The sequence below is a fragment of the Pipra filicauda genome, unplaced genomic scaffold (genome assembly GCF_003945595.2).
Source record: "Pipra filicauda isolate LSUMZ 115617 unplaced genomic scaffold, ASM394559v2 scaffold19_size4547281_pilon, whole genome shotgun sequence".
Lineage (NCBI taxonomy): Eukaryota > Metazoa > Chordata > Aves > Passeriformes > Pipridae > Pipra > Pipra filicauda.
The window spans coordinates 4449743-4467771 of NW_024104309.1; the positions used below are offsets into that span (position 1 = coordinate 4449743).

The 18029-nt window shown below is 41.5% G+C and overlaps 1 protein-coding gene across 4 annotated transcripts in view; it reads right to left on the reverse strand.

Moving 5' to 3' along the window:
* Window positions 1-18029, reverse strand: part of LOC114002640 (integrin subunit beta 3 binding protein) — a 23410-nt gene continuing 5381 nt past the window's right edge. For 2 of the 4 annotated variants that reach the window (XM_027748718.2, XM_039380628.1), the window contains exons 3-9: window positions 16526-16664; window positions 13766-13838; window positions 12425-12503; window positions 11569-11662; window positions 9919-9978; window positions 3287-3422; window positions 1-2162 (exon numbers count right to left, since the gene is read on the reverse strand). In XM_027748718.2, the coding sequence (XP_027604519.1) occupies window positions 3298-3422; window positions 9919-9978; window positions 11569-11662; window positions 12425-12503; window positions 13766-13838; window positions 16526-16664 (570 nt within the window). In that variant the 3' untranslated portion in view covers window positions 1-2162; window positions 3287-3297. The remainder of the gene's footprint in view (window positions 2163-3286; window positions 3423-9918; window positions 9979-11568; window positions 11663-12424; window positions 12504-13765; window positions 13839-16525; window positions 16665-18029) is intronic. The other 2 variants (XM_039380629.1, XM_039380630.1) reach the window with 2 other exon arrangements.

An 18029-nucleotide genomic window follows, 5' to 3' on the forward strand; every position in this document is an offset into this window, starting at 1 on the left:
TTTAGGGTTGTATGGTTTAATTAGAAATCAGTCTATGTTTTTCTTCTGTATCTATGTATGTATATATATTAAAAATAAGCCCCCCCATCCTTGTTGAGAGGCTTCCCCCTGCCCTGGCTGTGCTGTCACATTCCAGCCTGTCACTGCCATTAGTGTCAGTGTGTGAATCAGCTGTTCTGGGAACTTCCAACTGTGTCAGTTATGAGCCCTGTCAATGGAGTGGCTCCGAGCTGAGTGTATTTATGCAGTTTTTCCAGCCTTATTTGTTGTGGAAAAAGTACCCAGAGCCAACACTGTGCTCCTGGCAGCTCCAACAGAGTGGAAACGGTGCTCTGGAGTAGTAACTGAGGATATGGGGGGTGAGCACAGTTCAGCAAATTCTTACAAACCAACAAACTTCAATATTTTCACAAGTATTCAGAATTTTCTGTGGGGGTGACTGCAACTCACAGCACAGCCTTTCTTTTTGGAAGTGTAGGCCGGGTGGCATTGATGCGTATCAGGACACAAAAATAGGAATCTTTGTCTCCAGAGGCTGTGAAATCCCAAACCCACCATGCTCCCCCCCAGCAGGGCTGGGGGAAAGGCTGCCTGAAGTTTGTCAGCCTTGGAGGTCTCTAAGGTGACAAGGAAAATGAAGGTGGAGGGAAGCAGAAGCAGTTCAGGGTTTAATGAGCCTGGTCTGTGTGTCCAGCAGGAGCCCAGGCCTGTCCTTCCCCCCATAGCCAAACATTAGTTTTGAGTGTATCCCTTTTCTTTGTCCTTGAGGTGGCCTCGGGGGGTGATAAAGTGAGAGTCACCCGATCCACCTTGTGTGGAACTGGAAATGGTTCTTAACAGCCCCAGCTGTTTCAGAGGCAAGAGCTGGTACAGCAGGAGGTCAGAGCCACAGTAACTGCCTAAATAGCTGAGGCATGTGAGCGGGGCATGTGCAGCACAGTCTTCATGTACAGCTTTATTTCCCTAAAAAATGACTAAATACCAGATTTAGTAATTGCCATGGTGTAAGTTATGCTGTAACTCATTGCCCATCACCACCTTCACTGGTATTTCCTGTACAAGTTTTATGTTCTCCCAAGACTGCCCATAACAGCTTGATTTAGACCAGCACAGTCAGTTCCAGGCTCTTCTCAGATCAATAATTATTTAATTTCCAGCTCCAGAGGTTACAGTCAGGTTACATAAACTCTCGCTGGTTCAGAGCAACGGGCCGGTGCCCCTTACACACAGAACAACAACCCACAGCTCTGAGAGCCTGACAGACTGGTGTGGAAGGGAGAAAAACTGTCCCAATTCCCTTCCACCAGTTACTAATGTTTTTCCCAGTTGGACTGCACAGGTAGCGAGGTGCAAAAACATTTTTATTAACTAAAAACTCCCAAAGCTTGAGCGTGTGGAACATGTTCATCATTTTAGTGCCTGAGTTTTAGTCATAAAAATCAGTTTATTTCAGGAGCTGGACTTTGCAGGAGTAAAAAGGACATTCAAGTGGGTGTTTATGTTGAACTTAAGAAAGTATAGATCATTGTACTGCACTCTTCCAACCTAATGAAAGGATTTGGGATACTGGGGATTCCCTAGGTTGGAGGGGTGGAAAAAAGAGAAGCAGCTAGTTTATATAAAACAACTCTGCTCTTACATCATTAAATACCAAAACTAAACTAAAATGTTGACCTAAAAAGCAAATGTTCCCAGAGCATGTATGTTAATGCTGGGTTTGAAGCTGAGGCCTTGGCTTGGGTTGAGTTTAGAGGAAAGCTGGTTGTGGATGACATCCCCAAGTGTGGCAGCACCAACAGGAAAAGTGTTTCTCAACAGCTGAAACACGGAATAATTCCTTGCACTGCAAAACTTCCTCTGGCTTTAGAGCCCACCCCGTGTTAGAAAAGAACCTGCAGAACCTACAGTTTATTTCCCAGGCGGCAGCAGCAGCCCCAGCTCCCAGCATGGTGGATTATTTCCATTGGGATGATGTGGTTGTGCACATTGTTCAGTTTAAATGGACGCCAGGAATGTTATGTGACTGCACCTGCCTGGGCAGCGACGCTCCCGCACCGGGACTGGGGGGAGATTGGTTTACACTCAGTTCTTCGCTCCTTTTAAGTCCAGTCCAGCAGATGTAGAAGTTTGGGGTGATGTGGAATGCATTTTTCACATAATGCCTGTGGGGAGATGAGGAATGGCTAAAATAAATAGCAATTAGACAACAGCATCATCACTCAGGGGATGTGTTTGGAGGCTCAGGGCTGTCTGATGTCCAGGACAAACCTCACTGTGTGAGAAACACACACACACAGCCCCACGCAATGCAGAGCAGCAGCTGCTCTGCCCTGGACTGCAGGAACATTTTAGGATGGTTTAAGGACATTCTGTAGAAAAAGTTGAGGAATAATTGCTAAAAGATCATTTAGCCACCACAATTGTGTTTTTTTAAGCAATAAGAAATGGCCTTACAGTGCTGGTCACTCATGGAAGGGATAAGAAGTACCAGGAAATTGTCATTTTTTGGGCATGAGGTGCAAAGCCTTATGCAAATACTCACTGACTACACTCTGCTGTCCATGGACATAAACTCACAGTAGACCTGAGTACTTTGAGCCAGCTGTGAACTGAAACCTTGGAGTTGCCAGCATGACTTTACTACAAGCTGATAACCCAATGTAAGACTTAACTGTATCATGGAAAGGCCACTCAGCATCTGCAGGATTCAGGAATTATGCTGACTGGAAAAAAGGAGGATGCTGGCTCTGCTCTCCTGGGCTGGGGATGCCATCCCTTGAGGACTCTGCCTTGGGAGTGGGAACTGGCTCGGAAGGAGTACAAAAGTCTGGCATAAGCAGCCAGGAAGCAGTAGTGTAATGGTAGATTGTGGTCAAGCAGGGTTTAGAAGGCTTTTTGCTATTCAGTTACTTACGGCTGATTACAAAGTAAAATGGAACCTTCATTGAAGAGCCAAATGCAGGTGTGTGAGCTCAGCCCTGCCCTATGGCCATACAGCGCCTCCGTGCTCCTCAGTTATGGGAATTAGACTTCAGCTTCCCAAAGAGAAATATTCTCACACTGTTCAGGAATTGAGATCATCTGTGGGTATTCTCATCTTTAGACTTCATGAAACCAGTTTTCTCCTGCTCAGGTAACACACGATGACAGACAAGGTCTGTCACTACCTGGGCTTTTCCCTCACAAGGACAAGGAGCCAAAGGAGGAACAAACTGATCCCCTTGGGCTCTTGAGCTGTGCCTGCAGGACATCCCAGAGCCCTCTGGAAATGCTTTACAACAAGTACCTGTATCCTGGTTACATTCCTGGTCTCTGGGCCAGTGCCTGGGTGCTGGGGAGGGCAGAGAGCAGGCCCAGGGGCTCCTTGCTTTGTTCCAGGAGTGAGTTCAGGAACTCGGTGCTCCCAACAGTTTGGATGTACCCTGAGGAGGGGAAACGAATATAAACATGATGTGTGATAAACAGGGGTGTTATGGCAGAATGTGTGACAATCCCTCCCCAGTACAAGTTAAATAAGTTGCTGCAGTGGTTAAAACCCAGGAGCCCTTTTCCTTGGAGTCTCAGTTATGGGGTCTCATCCACTCAGCCCTTGTGAGTGGATGTGCAAGTGTTACATTACCAAAGCAGAACAGAATGTGCTACAAGTGTCAGAAGCTGGTGCTTCTTTTTTGCTATTAATAATAAAAGAATAAATAAAAATGCATCAGGACCATATTCAGCAGAACCCAACCAAGGACTCCATGAGAGGAACAACCATCCCTGGAGGCCCCCGCACCTGAGCCCCCCAGCCGAGGAGGGCAGGGCAGGATGAGGGCAGAGCAGGTGGCTGGGAGAAGGAGAGGAGAAGAGTGCAAGGGCAGAAAGGAACTCAGGGAATGAGAACATGCGTGGAAAGGGTCTGGAAGCAGGTGCATCTGAGTGCCAAGGCTGCCAAATGGTCCTGCAGCAGATGAGCAGCTCTGCCCCCAGGACCCCGAGTGTCACGAGGAGCTTTGATTCCACCACCACCGAGGGTGAGGAGAGAATTCAGAACTGTAATAAACACACCAAGAAGAACAGACAGGTGTTCAGAGCAGCTTACAATGCACAGAAACTCAGCTGGGGAGGGGCACCAAACCCCCCCAGCCACGGGGTGCTGGGGAAGGTTCTCCTCAGTTCTCCCCACACAGTTCCAGGACATGATGTAACACCAAGACCTGCCCATGGATCAGATTTGAGGTGCTGGCAACGTCACCAGCAGCTGACCCAGACCAAGCCCAGGCTCTGTCCTAAGCCAGGTCTCACACTCCATAAAAAGGCATCCAATCCAACTCGGCCTCAGGTCCCACTTCCGGCATTATTCCTGATAACCACCACTTGTTCACACAAATTATCAACAAAACCACACCACAACTGCTTCCAGCAGGAAACTGTCCAGTCTTGTATGACAAGGAACAGAAAAAAATAACAGACTGAATTATGAGCTGGTTTACTTGTACTAAATGCAATTCCTAACTCAGTCTTTATGGAACTGATTTCCCTTCAACCATGGATTGCAGCATTTGGACTGTGCAGCACGTGGAGAACCCAAACACGCCACAGCCACCACACTGAGCTGTCCTAAAAAATACAAGCTGCCCAGATTCACATAAAACATCATGAACTCAGCTTTTTTTTCAAACACAGAATCCCAGAATGGGTTGGGTTGGAAGGGACCTCAAAGGCCATCCAGTTCCACCCCCTGCCATGGGCAGGGACACCTTCCACTAGCCCAGGTTGCTCCAAGCCCCCTCCAGCCTGGCCTTGGACACTTCCAGGGATGGGGCAGCCACAGCTTCTCTGTGCCAGGGCCTCCCCACCCTCACAGGGAAGAATTCCTTCCCAAAATCCCATCTAACTCTGCCTCACCTCAGAGTGAGCTGTTCTTAAAAACCCCAACAACACAGACAACCCCCCCAATCCCTCCTCTCTCTCGATATCTTTCTATGCAGAGCTTCTGAATAAGTCAAACTACATAAAACCAAAGAGAACACTCACAAAACTCCTGGATGAGGATGGATGTGAGCAGAGCAGCTGGGAAAGGGACGTGTGGAAGGGGCCAGAAGGCACCTGGGCTGCAGCAGAAGAGGTGGCTGGTGCAGGCCCAGCTTGTTCCTCTCCTCAGCTCCAATTTTAGGGTTCCCAGGGTAAGGCAGGAGCTGGAATCACCCCACCCCTGTTCCTGGAGGGTTGGCAGAGCCCTCGCTGCCCTTGGACACGGCACCTCCTGGCCCACAAGAGCATTAAAAGGGCTGGATCTTCCCAAGTTTCCTTCCCCCTCCTAGTTCCCCTGCCACTCTTCCCCAAGTTTGACTGCTCTAAAACATTTACAGATCTAAAAAGCAGAGAGAAAAAAAATGTTCACCTGTCGGGTGATATAAAACCAATCTTCTACTAAATGTGCCAGAATAATTTTTCTCCACCTCAACCACAGTTAAAACCTTCAGTCTATTCATTACTGTCTTTTTATAGTATTTTTATTTAATAAAACCTATTAAGACTACCATACAAATCTCTTTACTTATGCTTTTATCTTTTAACTGATCAATTTTTATATTGCTGACATCCCTTCTTCACCATTTGCTCATTTAAAAATTCATAGTATATGAGCTCTGTCTCTGGAGAAAACGTCTATAAAATTTGTTACAGCTGGCAAATGTGTATGAGTCAGTGATAGCACATGACTAAATGCTTCACAGAAAATAAAATTTGTTTCTGTAGTAAGCAGAACTGTTTAAATGTTATTTATTTTTATGTTTCAAAGAAAATATATTGTGAAGTGCTGCATTGATTTAATAGGCAGCAATGTCTGTGTACACGCTGTACCCGGGAAATTTATGAAACCTTTGCACAACTCCTTTAATTGAATTTTCCAAATCTCTCACCACACACAAATAATCAATATCTTCTGCAGAGAAAACCAGTCAGAATTATTACAGTCTTTCTTTTCAATTTTGTTGTCATCAGCACATACAGAGCACCTGGATATTTGTAATGTCTGGATGGCAAGTTATTTACACCTCTTAAACATATAATTGCTACTAAGTGAGTCCAAACTAATGTTTCTTTTCTTTTTTATTTAAAATAATTATATTCATGGGACAAAGCAGTATTTATTGTCGTGTAGGAGTTGCTACATGTAGCTGTTGGAAGAACTACAATTCTTCTGAATTTTTCATTAAGCTTAATACTCTCAACTAGATCCACTAGAATTAAAAATTAATAACTGTTGTGTCTCTAAGAAGGTAAATAGGAAAATAGAGAGTAAATATGAGTGGAAATCTCTGAATAAATGGGGCTGCCACCCAAATCTGAAATGCAGGGTGACAGTTCTGGATGTGCCCACACTCATATGTCTCACATGCATTTCTGGATCTGCCACAGCAGGTAATGGTTTAATATTTTATCTGCATAGTACAGGGTGTTCCATCACTGCAGCTCTGGAACCTGCTCCTTCCTTCCAGCCCAAAGCTCCTCCTCACACCCAGAGAGACTCCTCAAACCTCGGGCTGAACTCTCAAATATGGACTGTTATGGAGTGGGGGCACCCAACAGCTCCCAATCCTGCAGGGAAGGAGCAGTGGAAACCTCACCCCAGCTCCTCTGTCAGGACAAGACTCCTCCTTGTCTTAGGGAAAGCGCTGCCACTGCAGCTTTTGGGTACTGGGTGAGTGGGTTTTGTTACCTTTCTAGACTGGGAGGGACTTGCTTGGTCCCAGACTAAACCAGACCCACCTGCACAGACCAAGGCACGGGTGCAGCCAAATTCAGCCTGAGCAACAACAGTTTCTCATCCCCAGGATACAAAGCAGCCCACTCCTCTGGGGGCAATCCCACCCACACTTGTGAGGAACCGAGAGAACTTTGCCCTGTGTTGATGGTGGAAAAGCCTCAGGAGCACAAACTCGGATATCCTTCCCCAGGGAAGAGCAGCTGAACGAGGCCACGTCCCTCCAGCACCACAAAGCTCTGATTTCTTGGAGCTGAGTCCCAGAGACAGGACACAACACTCAGAGGGTTTCAGCTCCAAGGAATCATCTCCCAGTTGGAATGTGTGCTGAGCCTCTCCCTAATCTCTGCCTACACAGCCTGGCTGGGGCTGGGCTCGCTGAACTCAGTTGAACATCAAGCTTTAGAGTGTGTTTTTTCAGAAAATATTACTTTTTAATTCAATTCCTATTTTAGTTTCAGAACCTTTCTGACCAGGCCAAGAGGACAACTCATCTCCTGGTTGGATTACAAGTTAGGAGAACAGATGGCACCATCAGGGACGTGAACTCAGGGCAGACATTTGGGATGAGAGGCAAAACACCAAACCTGGCCTAAGCATTGAGTAACAATGTTTGCAAACACAACTCTAAGTCTCCATCTAATAATCTGTTTGAAAACAAGTCCTTCAGCATCATTTTTGTTCCTTTTAGAGCTGCTGTGCATCTGAATCACAATTTGAACACTAGAAAGCAGCTCAAGTTTCTGAATCAATTTAGTTGTGAACCTACTCAGTTCACTTAAGTTCCCAAGACTTACTTTTCCCAGCAAAGGGATAATGACATTTCTTCCCTGCAAGTGAATTCAAAGCTGGGCTGAGAAAAATAACCATGTTTTTTAAGTTAAGGTTTCACAGTCAGAAAAATTCACCTCAGCAGTCTGATGTATTCCCCTTTTCCCTAGGAGATCCCAAAGGAGGAGGAGGAGGAGAAGGAAGGATAGATGGGACAGACCCCAAGCATGTCTGAAGAGCAACAAATTTGTTTTACTTTATGTGAGAATGATGTAAAAAATAAATTGTAAATGTGACTTACCCTCACTGCCTTCAACCCACCAGCAGAGCAGACTCAAGGGGTTTAGTCCTAGGATACCCAAAGTCCAAACTCAAACTGACATGAATTGGGATAAATAGTGGAACATTGTATTTTTACCTTTTTATCTGGTTGGAGAAGGAACTCTGCTTATTAAGGAGGCTTCTGTATATTGCAGTTCTGCCATGGAATTTATGTTTTGCCATCTATCCAGTCTTCAAAAAACTGGATTGGTGAATGGGAACTCAGCTTTACTTCATCCCTGATCTCTCCAGCTTTGCTTTCAGTAGTGACTCCAAGTGGCATTAAATGAAAACCCGTCCAGTTGATCCTGACCCAGTCTCTTGGAAAGCCACCACTACTGATCCAAGAGTGCAAAAGTCAGTCCCTTGTACTAAAACCAGGATGGAAGTTGGGAATGTTTAGAACTAAACTCGGGGGGTGACTGTATTTCCCCCTGAGCTGGGCAGGATGAACAACACCATGGAAAGAAAGTATTTTGGATTTCATTGTGGCCTGAAAACAGTTTTCCCCAACACTGCAAGATCTGATCTGCTCTAACACTCCCTTGTTTCCCACGTGGACAGCGGATGGAGCCACGGATATGATTTCTGTCACTGGTTTTGGGAAGCAAAGTATTAGTGTAGTTTGTAACAACCAACCAAAGAGCTTTCCTGTTTGGAATCTTATCTTCACTCTCGGAATCTCCCAATTTATTAAACTTTCCTTTAAAATATGCACAGCCCAACCTACACAGCCATTCCCAGCATACACAGGGCATGGTTGGGACTGGGACACACCGACTCCATTTCATCTCTTGGCAGTTGTTTTACCATTTGCTTACTTTCTATTCCAAAACATTTTGTTTACTGTAAATTCCAGTCATGGCCAGACAATGCTGCCCTTTTTTCCTGCTGGTCACCCAAAATGATAAACTGAGCTCCACACAAGGCTGCCCATTGAGCCAGGAATGTTCTGGATGGAGTTGTTTTAAGAGGAGGTTGTTTATGTAAAGTAAATAAATTTCATGCCTCACCATGTGATGATAATGTGACATTCCCTGGGTACCAACCCACTGAACAGTCATAAGTTCTCAGCCTTGCCATAACTAATTAAAAATAATTCTGAAAAAGCCACATCCAAAACTAAAAGGCAAAGGAAAACATTTCCAAATGCTTTCCTTTGATCACACACTTCTCTGCCTCTCCTACAACTGCATTTTCAAGATTGCAAAATTGAATTTATTCTTTGTTAAAACAAAACTCACAGTGAAACTACATCAAAATTGGTCAACTTAAACTCAGAATTCTATTTTCCACCCCACTTTCATAAAGTATTTTTCCTCTAACAAGACTGGGTATGTGTTTGGTGTTAGAGGCTGGTTTTTAGAGCAAAGATGGAACTAAAAATGTGTATTAAAGAGCAGGGCACAAAGGAGGCAGCGAGTGTTTAAATCTGCACTGGCCCATGGCATTCCCATCACCGGGATCATTGGAACAGGAGGACACAGGGAGCTGTAAATCAGAAAGAGCAGACTGCACAAATGAGCCAAATTCCTTCCAAAGGGTTGTCACTCCTTTACATTTGGAGATAATCTGCTGGAGCCCAGGAAACCCAAGTTTAAGCAGTTTTCTTTCCTTTAAGAGAATTCCCCACAGCAGAGGGAATTTAGGCCTGAGCAGATCCAAACAAAAGAAGCAGCAGAGATGCCATCACTGCTTTTAATTCTGGTTTTGCTGTATTTTCAGACAGAATGTGTGAAGAGAACAGAAATATCAGAATATCAGTGGGGAAGTTGTTGATTTTACCGTGTGTGAAAGAAAACCCCAATCCTGTGTGTGTCCCCTCCTTCCTGCCAAGGCTCCAAAGTGGCCACCTGGTATTAAATGCCACCAACTTCATGGAGAAACACCCAATACAATGAAAAGAGCAGAAAATACTAAATTCGTGTAGTGGAAGTTTTCAGAGGAAACACATTTGATTCTCATAATTTTTTATAACTCCACGTTACCCAACTTATTGCAAGTGGAAAGAACTAAGAAGGAATCAACCAAAAGGAATCAAAACACGAGTTACACGGGAGTTACACGGAGTTTCTCACCTGGGGCAGGGAGTTTTCTATGGTTTGCTTTCAACAGCTGCAGCTCTTCTGCTTGACTCACTAGTGAAGAAATAAATCCCAAATCAGAGATTTCAAAGGAAATGATCCCTCTGCTGCCTTCTTCACTTTCAATGCATTTCAAGGAAAAAAGCCCTTACCTATGTAATTGTGCTTTAAAAAATTAACAAAAAGTTTTCAAAATTCAGATAATTTTGACAAGTGGTGCTTTCAGCCTCATACCACATTTTGTTGCCATTGTTTCCTGTGCTTTGTTCCTAATTGAGAGATGGGGAAAAGAGGATTCCTTCCCAAGGAGCTGACAGAAAGAGTGGACGAGACAGAGAATGTCAGCAGTAGTTCTGAGCTCTCCTCTGGGCTGTTGGACTGTCCTATCCAGAGCAGGGAAGGGAACACAGACCGTTTCCAGGGATTTTCCTTCTGTATAAGAAAGGCTCTGCCATTACAGAGGGAACAGTGCAGTGTATACACATGCAAAAGGATGTGTATTTCTTTCCTGAGGTGTATTCAGGAAAGAAATGGTAATTTAAACCTCAGGAAAGAAATGGTAATTTAAACAAGAGCAGCTGCTGGAATTGTGTGCATAAATTCCAATGCTCTGGGAAGAAGAATTCACTAACACCTGTTGGCTTTACTGTCCACCTGCTTCCAACTGCAAACAGAGCAGTTCCAGGTTTTGCTTCCCTATAGCTGGTTCCAGTGTTTTTACACTTGGCAGAAAACAGAGCAACGAGGCAGGTTAGAGAATGATGTCTGTTGGCATTTCTGGTGCAGGTTAAGAAACTATTTTATCACCTCTGCATGTTTGTCTGGAGAGTGGACACAGGGACTGGCTGTATCCAGGTATTGCTCATATTCCCTGCTCAGCTGGAGGCTGGCATGAGAAGTCTCCAAGAGCAATGTAAATGACCTGGAAAAGGTGACCCTGATTTCTTATCCCTGGAAGCCAATATCTCTGGTCTTCTGTAAATATCCACACTGTTTTTTTTTTTTTTTTCATTAGACTATTTCCCCATCACATCCTCCCCTTCTGGTTGGGAAGAGCAGGAGGAATGAACTTCAGAACCTCTGACTTGGAGGAAGGATAAAGAGTTTCCTAAAAATGGACACATATAAGTGAAAAAACTTCAGCTTTTCGGGTTCCTTTGGCAAAGTATTACAGATGTGCCATCTGGGAAGCGCCCTTATCCCAACACAATAAGCATCTGGAATGTCCATCATTTAAAGATACATGAATAGCGATTTTTAAAGCCTGGAAATCTACAATCAGCCTAATCCTCCTGCCAGGCAAACAAACAAACCAATTTCCTCGGAAGAAGAGAAGACAAGCAAAGCAATCCAAGTGCAAACGTTTATCCTAATTCCCAGCTAAGTACCCACTAAGTATCTAACTATTTACATGAGAAAAGGTGTTGCTTTTCCAAGTTTTCCCTCCCCATTCAGTTGGAAAAGCAGGACACGGGGCTGCCTGTCTTTTATGTCCCTGTTGGATGCACGAGGAGATTTAAAGCATTTTTCTTGACCAAAACAGAATCCTGGGCTCTGACACTCCATTATAACACCGGGAACCATCTGGAGTGATCCTCGTTCAGTGGATAGAAAGGGGATAAACAGATTGGAAACCCTCCTTACGCAGTGTTTGGGTTTTCTGCACTTCAGCACTCAGGGCACGAGAGGAGTCTGAGACACCGAGGATATTTTCCAGCTCTCTGCTGCCCTCCAAAGCCTGGAAAACAACAATTAAAGACACTGGTAAATCCCATTCCTAAACTATCTACTAGTTGTCTACAACTTATCAAAAACACCTGAAAGAAAGAACTTTTGGAAATTGCTAACAAATAAACATTTCAATTAAAATATTTCAAATAAATTCTAACAAATAAATTAATATTTTAAATTAGTGTAAGCCTTTTTTTTAGTAAATAAAACCTTGTCAGATCATATAAAATAAATCACTACAGTACTCTGAGTACACTGAATTATTTCCCAGCTATTGATATAGAGCAATGAACCTTCTGCTACATTCATTAAAAATGAAACAAAATGGGAATAAAACAGAAGAGTGATTTGCATTTTAACATGCATTAAACAAACTATTAAATGATGACATATTAGTGGTAAGTTAAATAGTACCATCACTTCATCAAAAAAGGGATATTTCATTTTTAAGGACACAAAAATCTATGTAGTAATAATTCATATTTCAAGTTATAAATAACAGTTGAGAACTACCTATGTTTTTATTTGTGAACAAAAGGAGGAGTGATACAAATTAAAAATGGTGGACTTGGAAAAGCAATTCTTCTAGTTTAAAAAATTTTTCTAAGTTCTGAGGTTTTTTGCATTTTCTGGATTTCCAAGTCAAACCTGCCTGGCTTCAAGTCTTTTATTTGCTTCCCTAAAATTTAAATGCTGCATATAAAATTTTAATTTTGATTTCAAATCCTGTATTAAAAGCAGCTAAAAGATAAATCAGTGTAAAGCAGACCTGGAGGCTCGTGAGATTTGCTCTTATTTTCAGAATTCTGGCCAATGAACTTCTCACTTGGGACTGCAGTTTCAGGAACCTGGGTCCAGAAAAAGTAAAACAAGTCCAATTACTCTAATCACCACTCACTGAAATTCCATGTTTGCAATGTTTCCCAGAGTTTCTTCCCAATGGAATCAGGTTGGATGCAGCTCAGTGACCTGTAACACCAAAACCAACCTGCCTTTGGTTGGGATTCATATCCCAACCGCCAAAAATCCCTATATCCTAATTTTAAGGATAGGAACTCAGGTTCAGCAGTATCAGAGGATTTTCTTCAGGATTTGCACATTAAAAAAATTCCTGCCATGATAGTTTAGGGTATTTTCTCTTTGAACCACTTAAAGATGCAAATCAAATAATCTATTTACTGTTTCCTCTCACAGAAGGGAGAATTACCCTCATAAAACCCTCAAATTTAGGAACAGAGCTACAGTATGGAAATGTAGAAAACTACATTTCCATATGGGAAAAGAAAACAATAATAGCAGTGTATTGGACTATATATTTTCCACCTGTGAAACTCAAGTGTCTGGAAGTTCACATAAATATCAAGTGTAGGTGTTGGTTTATAAATGTTTTTAGTGGCAGGTCAGTAACTGCTGGTCTTCTGCAAAGCTTTTAAAAATATACTGAATTACTGAAGGCAAACATTTACATGTTAATGAAGGCTCTGATTACTCCAATTGTTCTGTAGTTCAGGGTTCTGTCACCAAGAAATGAGTTGCCCAAAGGAATTGCTGAACCACCAAAAAAGCCCTTTAGTCAGTTTAGTTTACCACTGGTATAATTTTAATATTTTATTTTTCACTATGTAACATGTCACCCAAACAATTCTGTCAAACTCCATCACTCAGAAAACACCGTCCTACAAGGAAGGAATTTCAAGCTCATGGTGGGGGAAACATCCATGACAAGGAAAAAGCCCAACAGATAAATTGAGAGCTCAAAAGGAAGAGCTACAACTTCAAACACGACATTTAGTTCAATAATGCCTATCGAGGAAAACAGCCCATCACACACCTCACCTGAAACATTTATTTAAGTGCTTTACTAACTGGGGATTGCCCCAAGTTCATTAATGTCAAGAAATTTATACCTTAAAATTAGATTGTGGCAGAAAAGACGAGAATTGTAAAAGATTTTGCATTAATTTACACCTATAACCATTCAGTGCCTTTGAATATCTAATCCTGTGCAATCAGAAGCACTAAAAATAATGGTTATTAATTGAATTCTGTGTGAAATATGAAATAAAAATCACTGCCCCCATGACAAAGTGAACACATTTGATGCACTCACCCATCCTGCTCTGTTGGAGGCTGCCCTCTCCTGGATAATCCAGTGTGGGAATTGCTCTGCTCTCTCCCACCTCCTCGGAGTTCACAAGGAAGAAAAGAAACAATAAAGATAAAAATAAGATATTTTCTATTTGAAGCACGTGAAGTAGGTGTCACTATGAATCTTGATTTTAGAATGATCTTTTAGGAAGAGGGGAAAAAAACCCCCAAACTCACTTGGAAAGCAGGACAGATCCCCTGGAATGAACCACACTAAATTCACTACAATTTACACTTTTGTAATTTGAGCTCTCATCTACTCACTTTACATTTATATTCCTGGAAACCTTGGGATTAGAGTATTAATAACTGGAAGTTGGGATAATTCTGGCAATCCCAGATCCCACCCTGTGGAAAGAGGTGCTTTTCACATCTCTCTGTAATAAACCTTCCTGACATCAGACTAAAAAAGGGAGGCCACGCTAAGCATTAAACACTTCGATTTCTTATTAAATTTGAATTATTACACACAAGTATCAGCACTCAAGGATGAATCAACTTTTAATTTTTATTTTGTAAAACACTTAGAAATATCTCAGAATGACAAAGTGCTATACAAGTTTAAGCTGTTCCAATACAGCAGCTGAAGGTTAAGACCCTCAAAGATTCAATTTTAAATCTAAGTAGTCAATAGAACTTGAACTTAATTTTGTAGCAATTTTTGTTCTGTTGTTTTCTTACATATTGGTCTCAGAAAAACAGAATATTGATTAAAGTGTAACACCTCAAAGGTGATATCCAGAACCTATTAAAGCACCACAGCTCTTAAAATAAAAGTGTTTTTTCAGAAGGAGAACAGAGATTGTGGGTTTAAAAGGACACCCTGAAACCTGTGATTTAATAATTGTATAACACCATTTTGTACCTATATGAACACAGGAAAAAAAGAGCTGGTTAGTGCTACATTACTGAGTAATTATCCATCTAAATGTCAGCTCTGCTCATGTGATCAGGCTTTTTATAGGCAAAAGGAATGTTCCCCTATGTCCATCCTTAATATCAGGCTGGAAATACACGTTCACCTTTCCCACTGACATCCTAATATACATTTTAATTCAAGACATTTTGCCCCCGTTCTACTTTCACCTGAGAGATAAGGCATCATCTAATTCAAGTGCAGAGAGGCTGGGAAAGTTTGAAAAGTTGTAGTAATTTAAACATTTGTGTGTCCTCATGAAAATTAACAGTTCATTAAAGCAGGTAATAAGGATAGTCAAGAGAACATATCTAGAGAGCTACAGATTTTTAATTTTAACTGCTATCATTATATACAATTTTAAAAGCTTTTGCAAAGGTAAGGAGAACAACTAATGGCAACTCTTCTTGTGGAAAGGTTTCTTTGTACAGGGTGAAGAGATTCATATTTACCACCAAGTACTACCAAATCTAAAGCATTCAAACACAAAATTTCCTTTCTGCTGATAAAAGCAGAGACTGACAGAGAAATCTGACCTGGGAAATATTTGAAAATACCTTTCTCTCTGTAGGAAAACAGAGTAGATAAATTTAGATGCCAAGGACATAAGTTCCCTAATAAACAGAGTCAGGAAGCTGCTCACTGGAACAGTTACTTTTCACAGCAAGAAGAAAGTTGGAAACCAGTGGGTTTGGATTCCAAGAAAAAAATGCAACACATAACCAGGAGTATTTGTGGAAACATTTAAGACACAGCTTTAATGCAACTTTGTTGAAGAGGAAAATAATCCCAAAGAGAAACTGTTTAGAGTCTTTTAAGATGGCAGGAGTCAGCACCTAAAGAGCTGATTAAATGTCTCTTGAAGATTTTGGGATGCGAAGGAAGTGGGAGCATGGATATGCCCACCATGCCAAATAACCATCTTTTCAGGAATCAAGAAGAAGCCACTTAGTTTGAGAGGAGGAATTGCTCACAAGACAGGGTAGGCCCTGTGACAAAGACAGAGGATTGCTGCCTCCATCCCAGACCTGGAAGTACATAATGCAGGCCTTGCATTGCAAATCCCAACACAGTTCCTAAAAGGCCACAAAAATAAAACACATATCAGCTGATAAATCTTCAGTTTTGTGGAAGCAAGACTGTCCTTTCAATAAATGAGGTTTCCATGACTGGTTGAGACACACAATCACTTCTTCCCTGTGGCTCCCTGACACTTAAAGAGATCACCCCCACAACCTACAGAGCCATAAAAGCACGTCAGGCCACTGAAAATCCACTTCTTGAGCACTCGGAGCTTGCACCAGAAACTGTGACCGTGGAACTAAGGGGGTGTAAATCCCAAAGGGAACTGGAAATAATATAATTATAAAAATAATTATATATTTTCTGAAAGCTAATGACATTCAGTACTATGTTCATTAAAAATTGCCTTGAAGTGCCTTACCATGAAAAATAAAAAATACACAAAATAAAAAAGGACTTTGCTAACATGCCAAACCAGGGGAATTAATGGAATTATTGACAAAAATGCCAGTGTGGAAGTTTTTTACTGAGTCAAAGCCAAACATTTTTAATACTGAGCAACAGAAAGCAAAACTTGCCTCATAAACAAGTTGTTTCATAAACACTCCCAAGATTTAGACTGAAAAGATTCAAGCTTTAAAAGTCAACATCAGCTTTTCCAAAAGACATTAAAAATTTTTAAGGTGAAAAAGGAAACAAACATAGTACAGGAGAGACAAGTTACTAGGTTAAGCCAATAATCAGGAAAATATTGTATTAAGAAAGAGGGAATGTTCAACTAACCTTTTGCTGGGGGGTTCCCGGGATTTTGTTCCTTGTGGCTCACAGGGGATGAAAAGGGACTCATCTGGCGTGTTCCTGTTGTTGGGGAGTAAGAATTCAGATTTTTGTTTCTGATCTTCTGAGGTGTTGCATCAGATGGCTGAAATGCAGCAAAATACAAAAATATCGAGATTAACACTGATAAAATCTCTCTGAACATTTACCATCTGGTAAGAGGTTCTCCTCAGTAATTCCTAACTTTATGTACTCCCATAAATTGGAAGCCCATGTTGTATGTTGTGGTGGGTTGCTCTATCACTCCCCCTCCTCATTAATATTAGTTTTACTCTAAAAAAATAAAAGCTCCTTTTTCCATAAAGAAAAGTCTGTGTTTTCCAGAGATTTAGGTATCACCTGGTTGGTTGGTTTGGGTTTTCTAAAGCAGCCTAAACCTGATATTATTTTTCCTACAGTATTAAGAATTTAAGACACGTAAGAACTATAAGCAACTATTTTTAGATTTTAATTGCATCAAAAGATAGTTATTTCTAATGATTATCTACACAAATGTTAATTTAAAAAATCCCAAGTAAGTTCCTTAAACCCCAAATTTTGTGTCTGGTTTAGGATTTCAATATGTCTAATGGCAGCGCTGGTATTGGTCATTAGTAATATGACTTACACCACATTTTGAAATGTTTAGTTTGCTGCCCACTCACCTCTGTCTTGTTTTAGCCTCAAATACTCTAAATAATTTCACATCAGCCATCTATGCTCTTGTCTACCAGTACTGACACAACACCTGATGGAAACGCTCAGTCTGTTGCCACTGTCTTGCCACATCCAAGCAGGTTAAAGAAATGTTTCAAATGATCTTTAAATGAAATATTAATTTAAATATCAATGCCAATTTAGGCACTTACATGTCAGCAAATCTCCAATCTGCTCACGGTTTCAGGATATTTTTCCTGCTTGAACAGCAGCCACCTCTGGATATGGATAAGCACATCCACATCTGAGCAACTACCTGGAGGAAGTTACTGTTGTACTTACAAGGACAGTATTTATTTGGCAGTAAGAATTTCTCCTCCAGTTATGCAATTTTTTAATGATATCATGCAAACATTCCAAAATCTAAAAACACTGATTTTTGATCTTTAGTTCATAGGTATTTTAACCAGGAGGTGGAATGACGGACTCCTGAAAAATAGGGAATGAACTGTAGAAACAGCAAAGATGAAACAGATGCTTCAATCAAATAATGTGTGTTTACTACTTTATGTTCCTTCCTACCTTCTAAAAAGTTATTTAATTATGGCACACTTTAAATCTCTGACATGTCATTAGAGGCACCGTATGAACTAAAAATCAGTGTAAACCCACATCACTGAGCTCCCACTGAAAGTTTTGATCACTCAGATGGGCTTTTGTGAAGCTTTTTGCTACACAAAACCTGAATGCAGGTAACCATCCAATAACTCCTTTTAGCTCATCTGCTTTAAGGCAGAAAAAGAATTCCATGGAA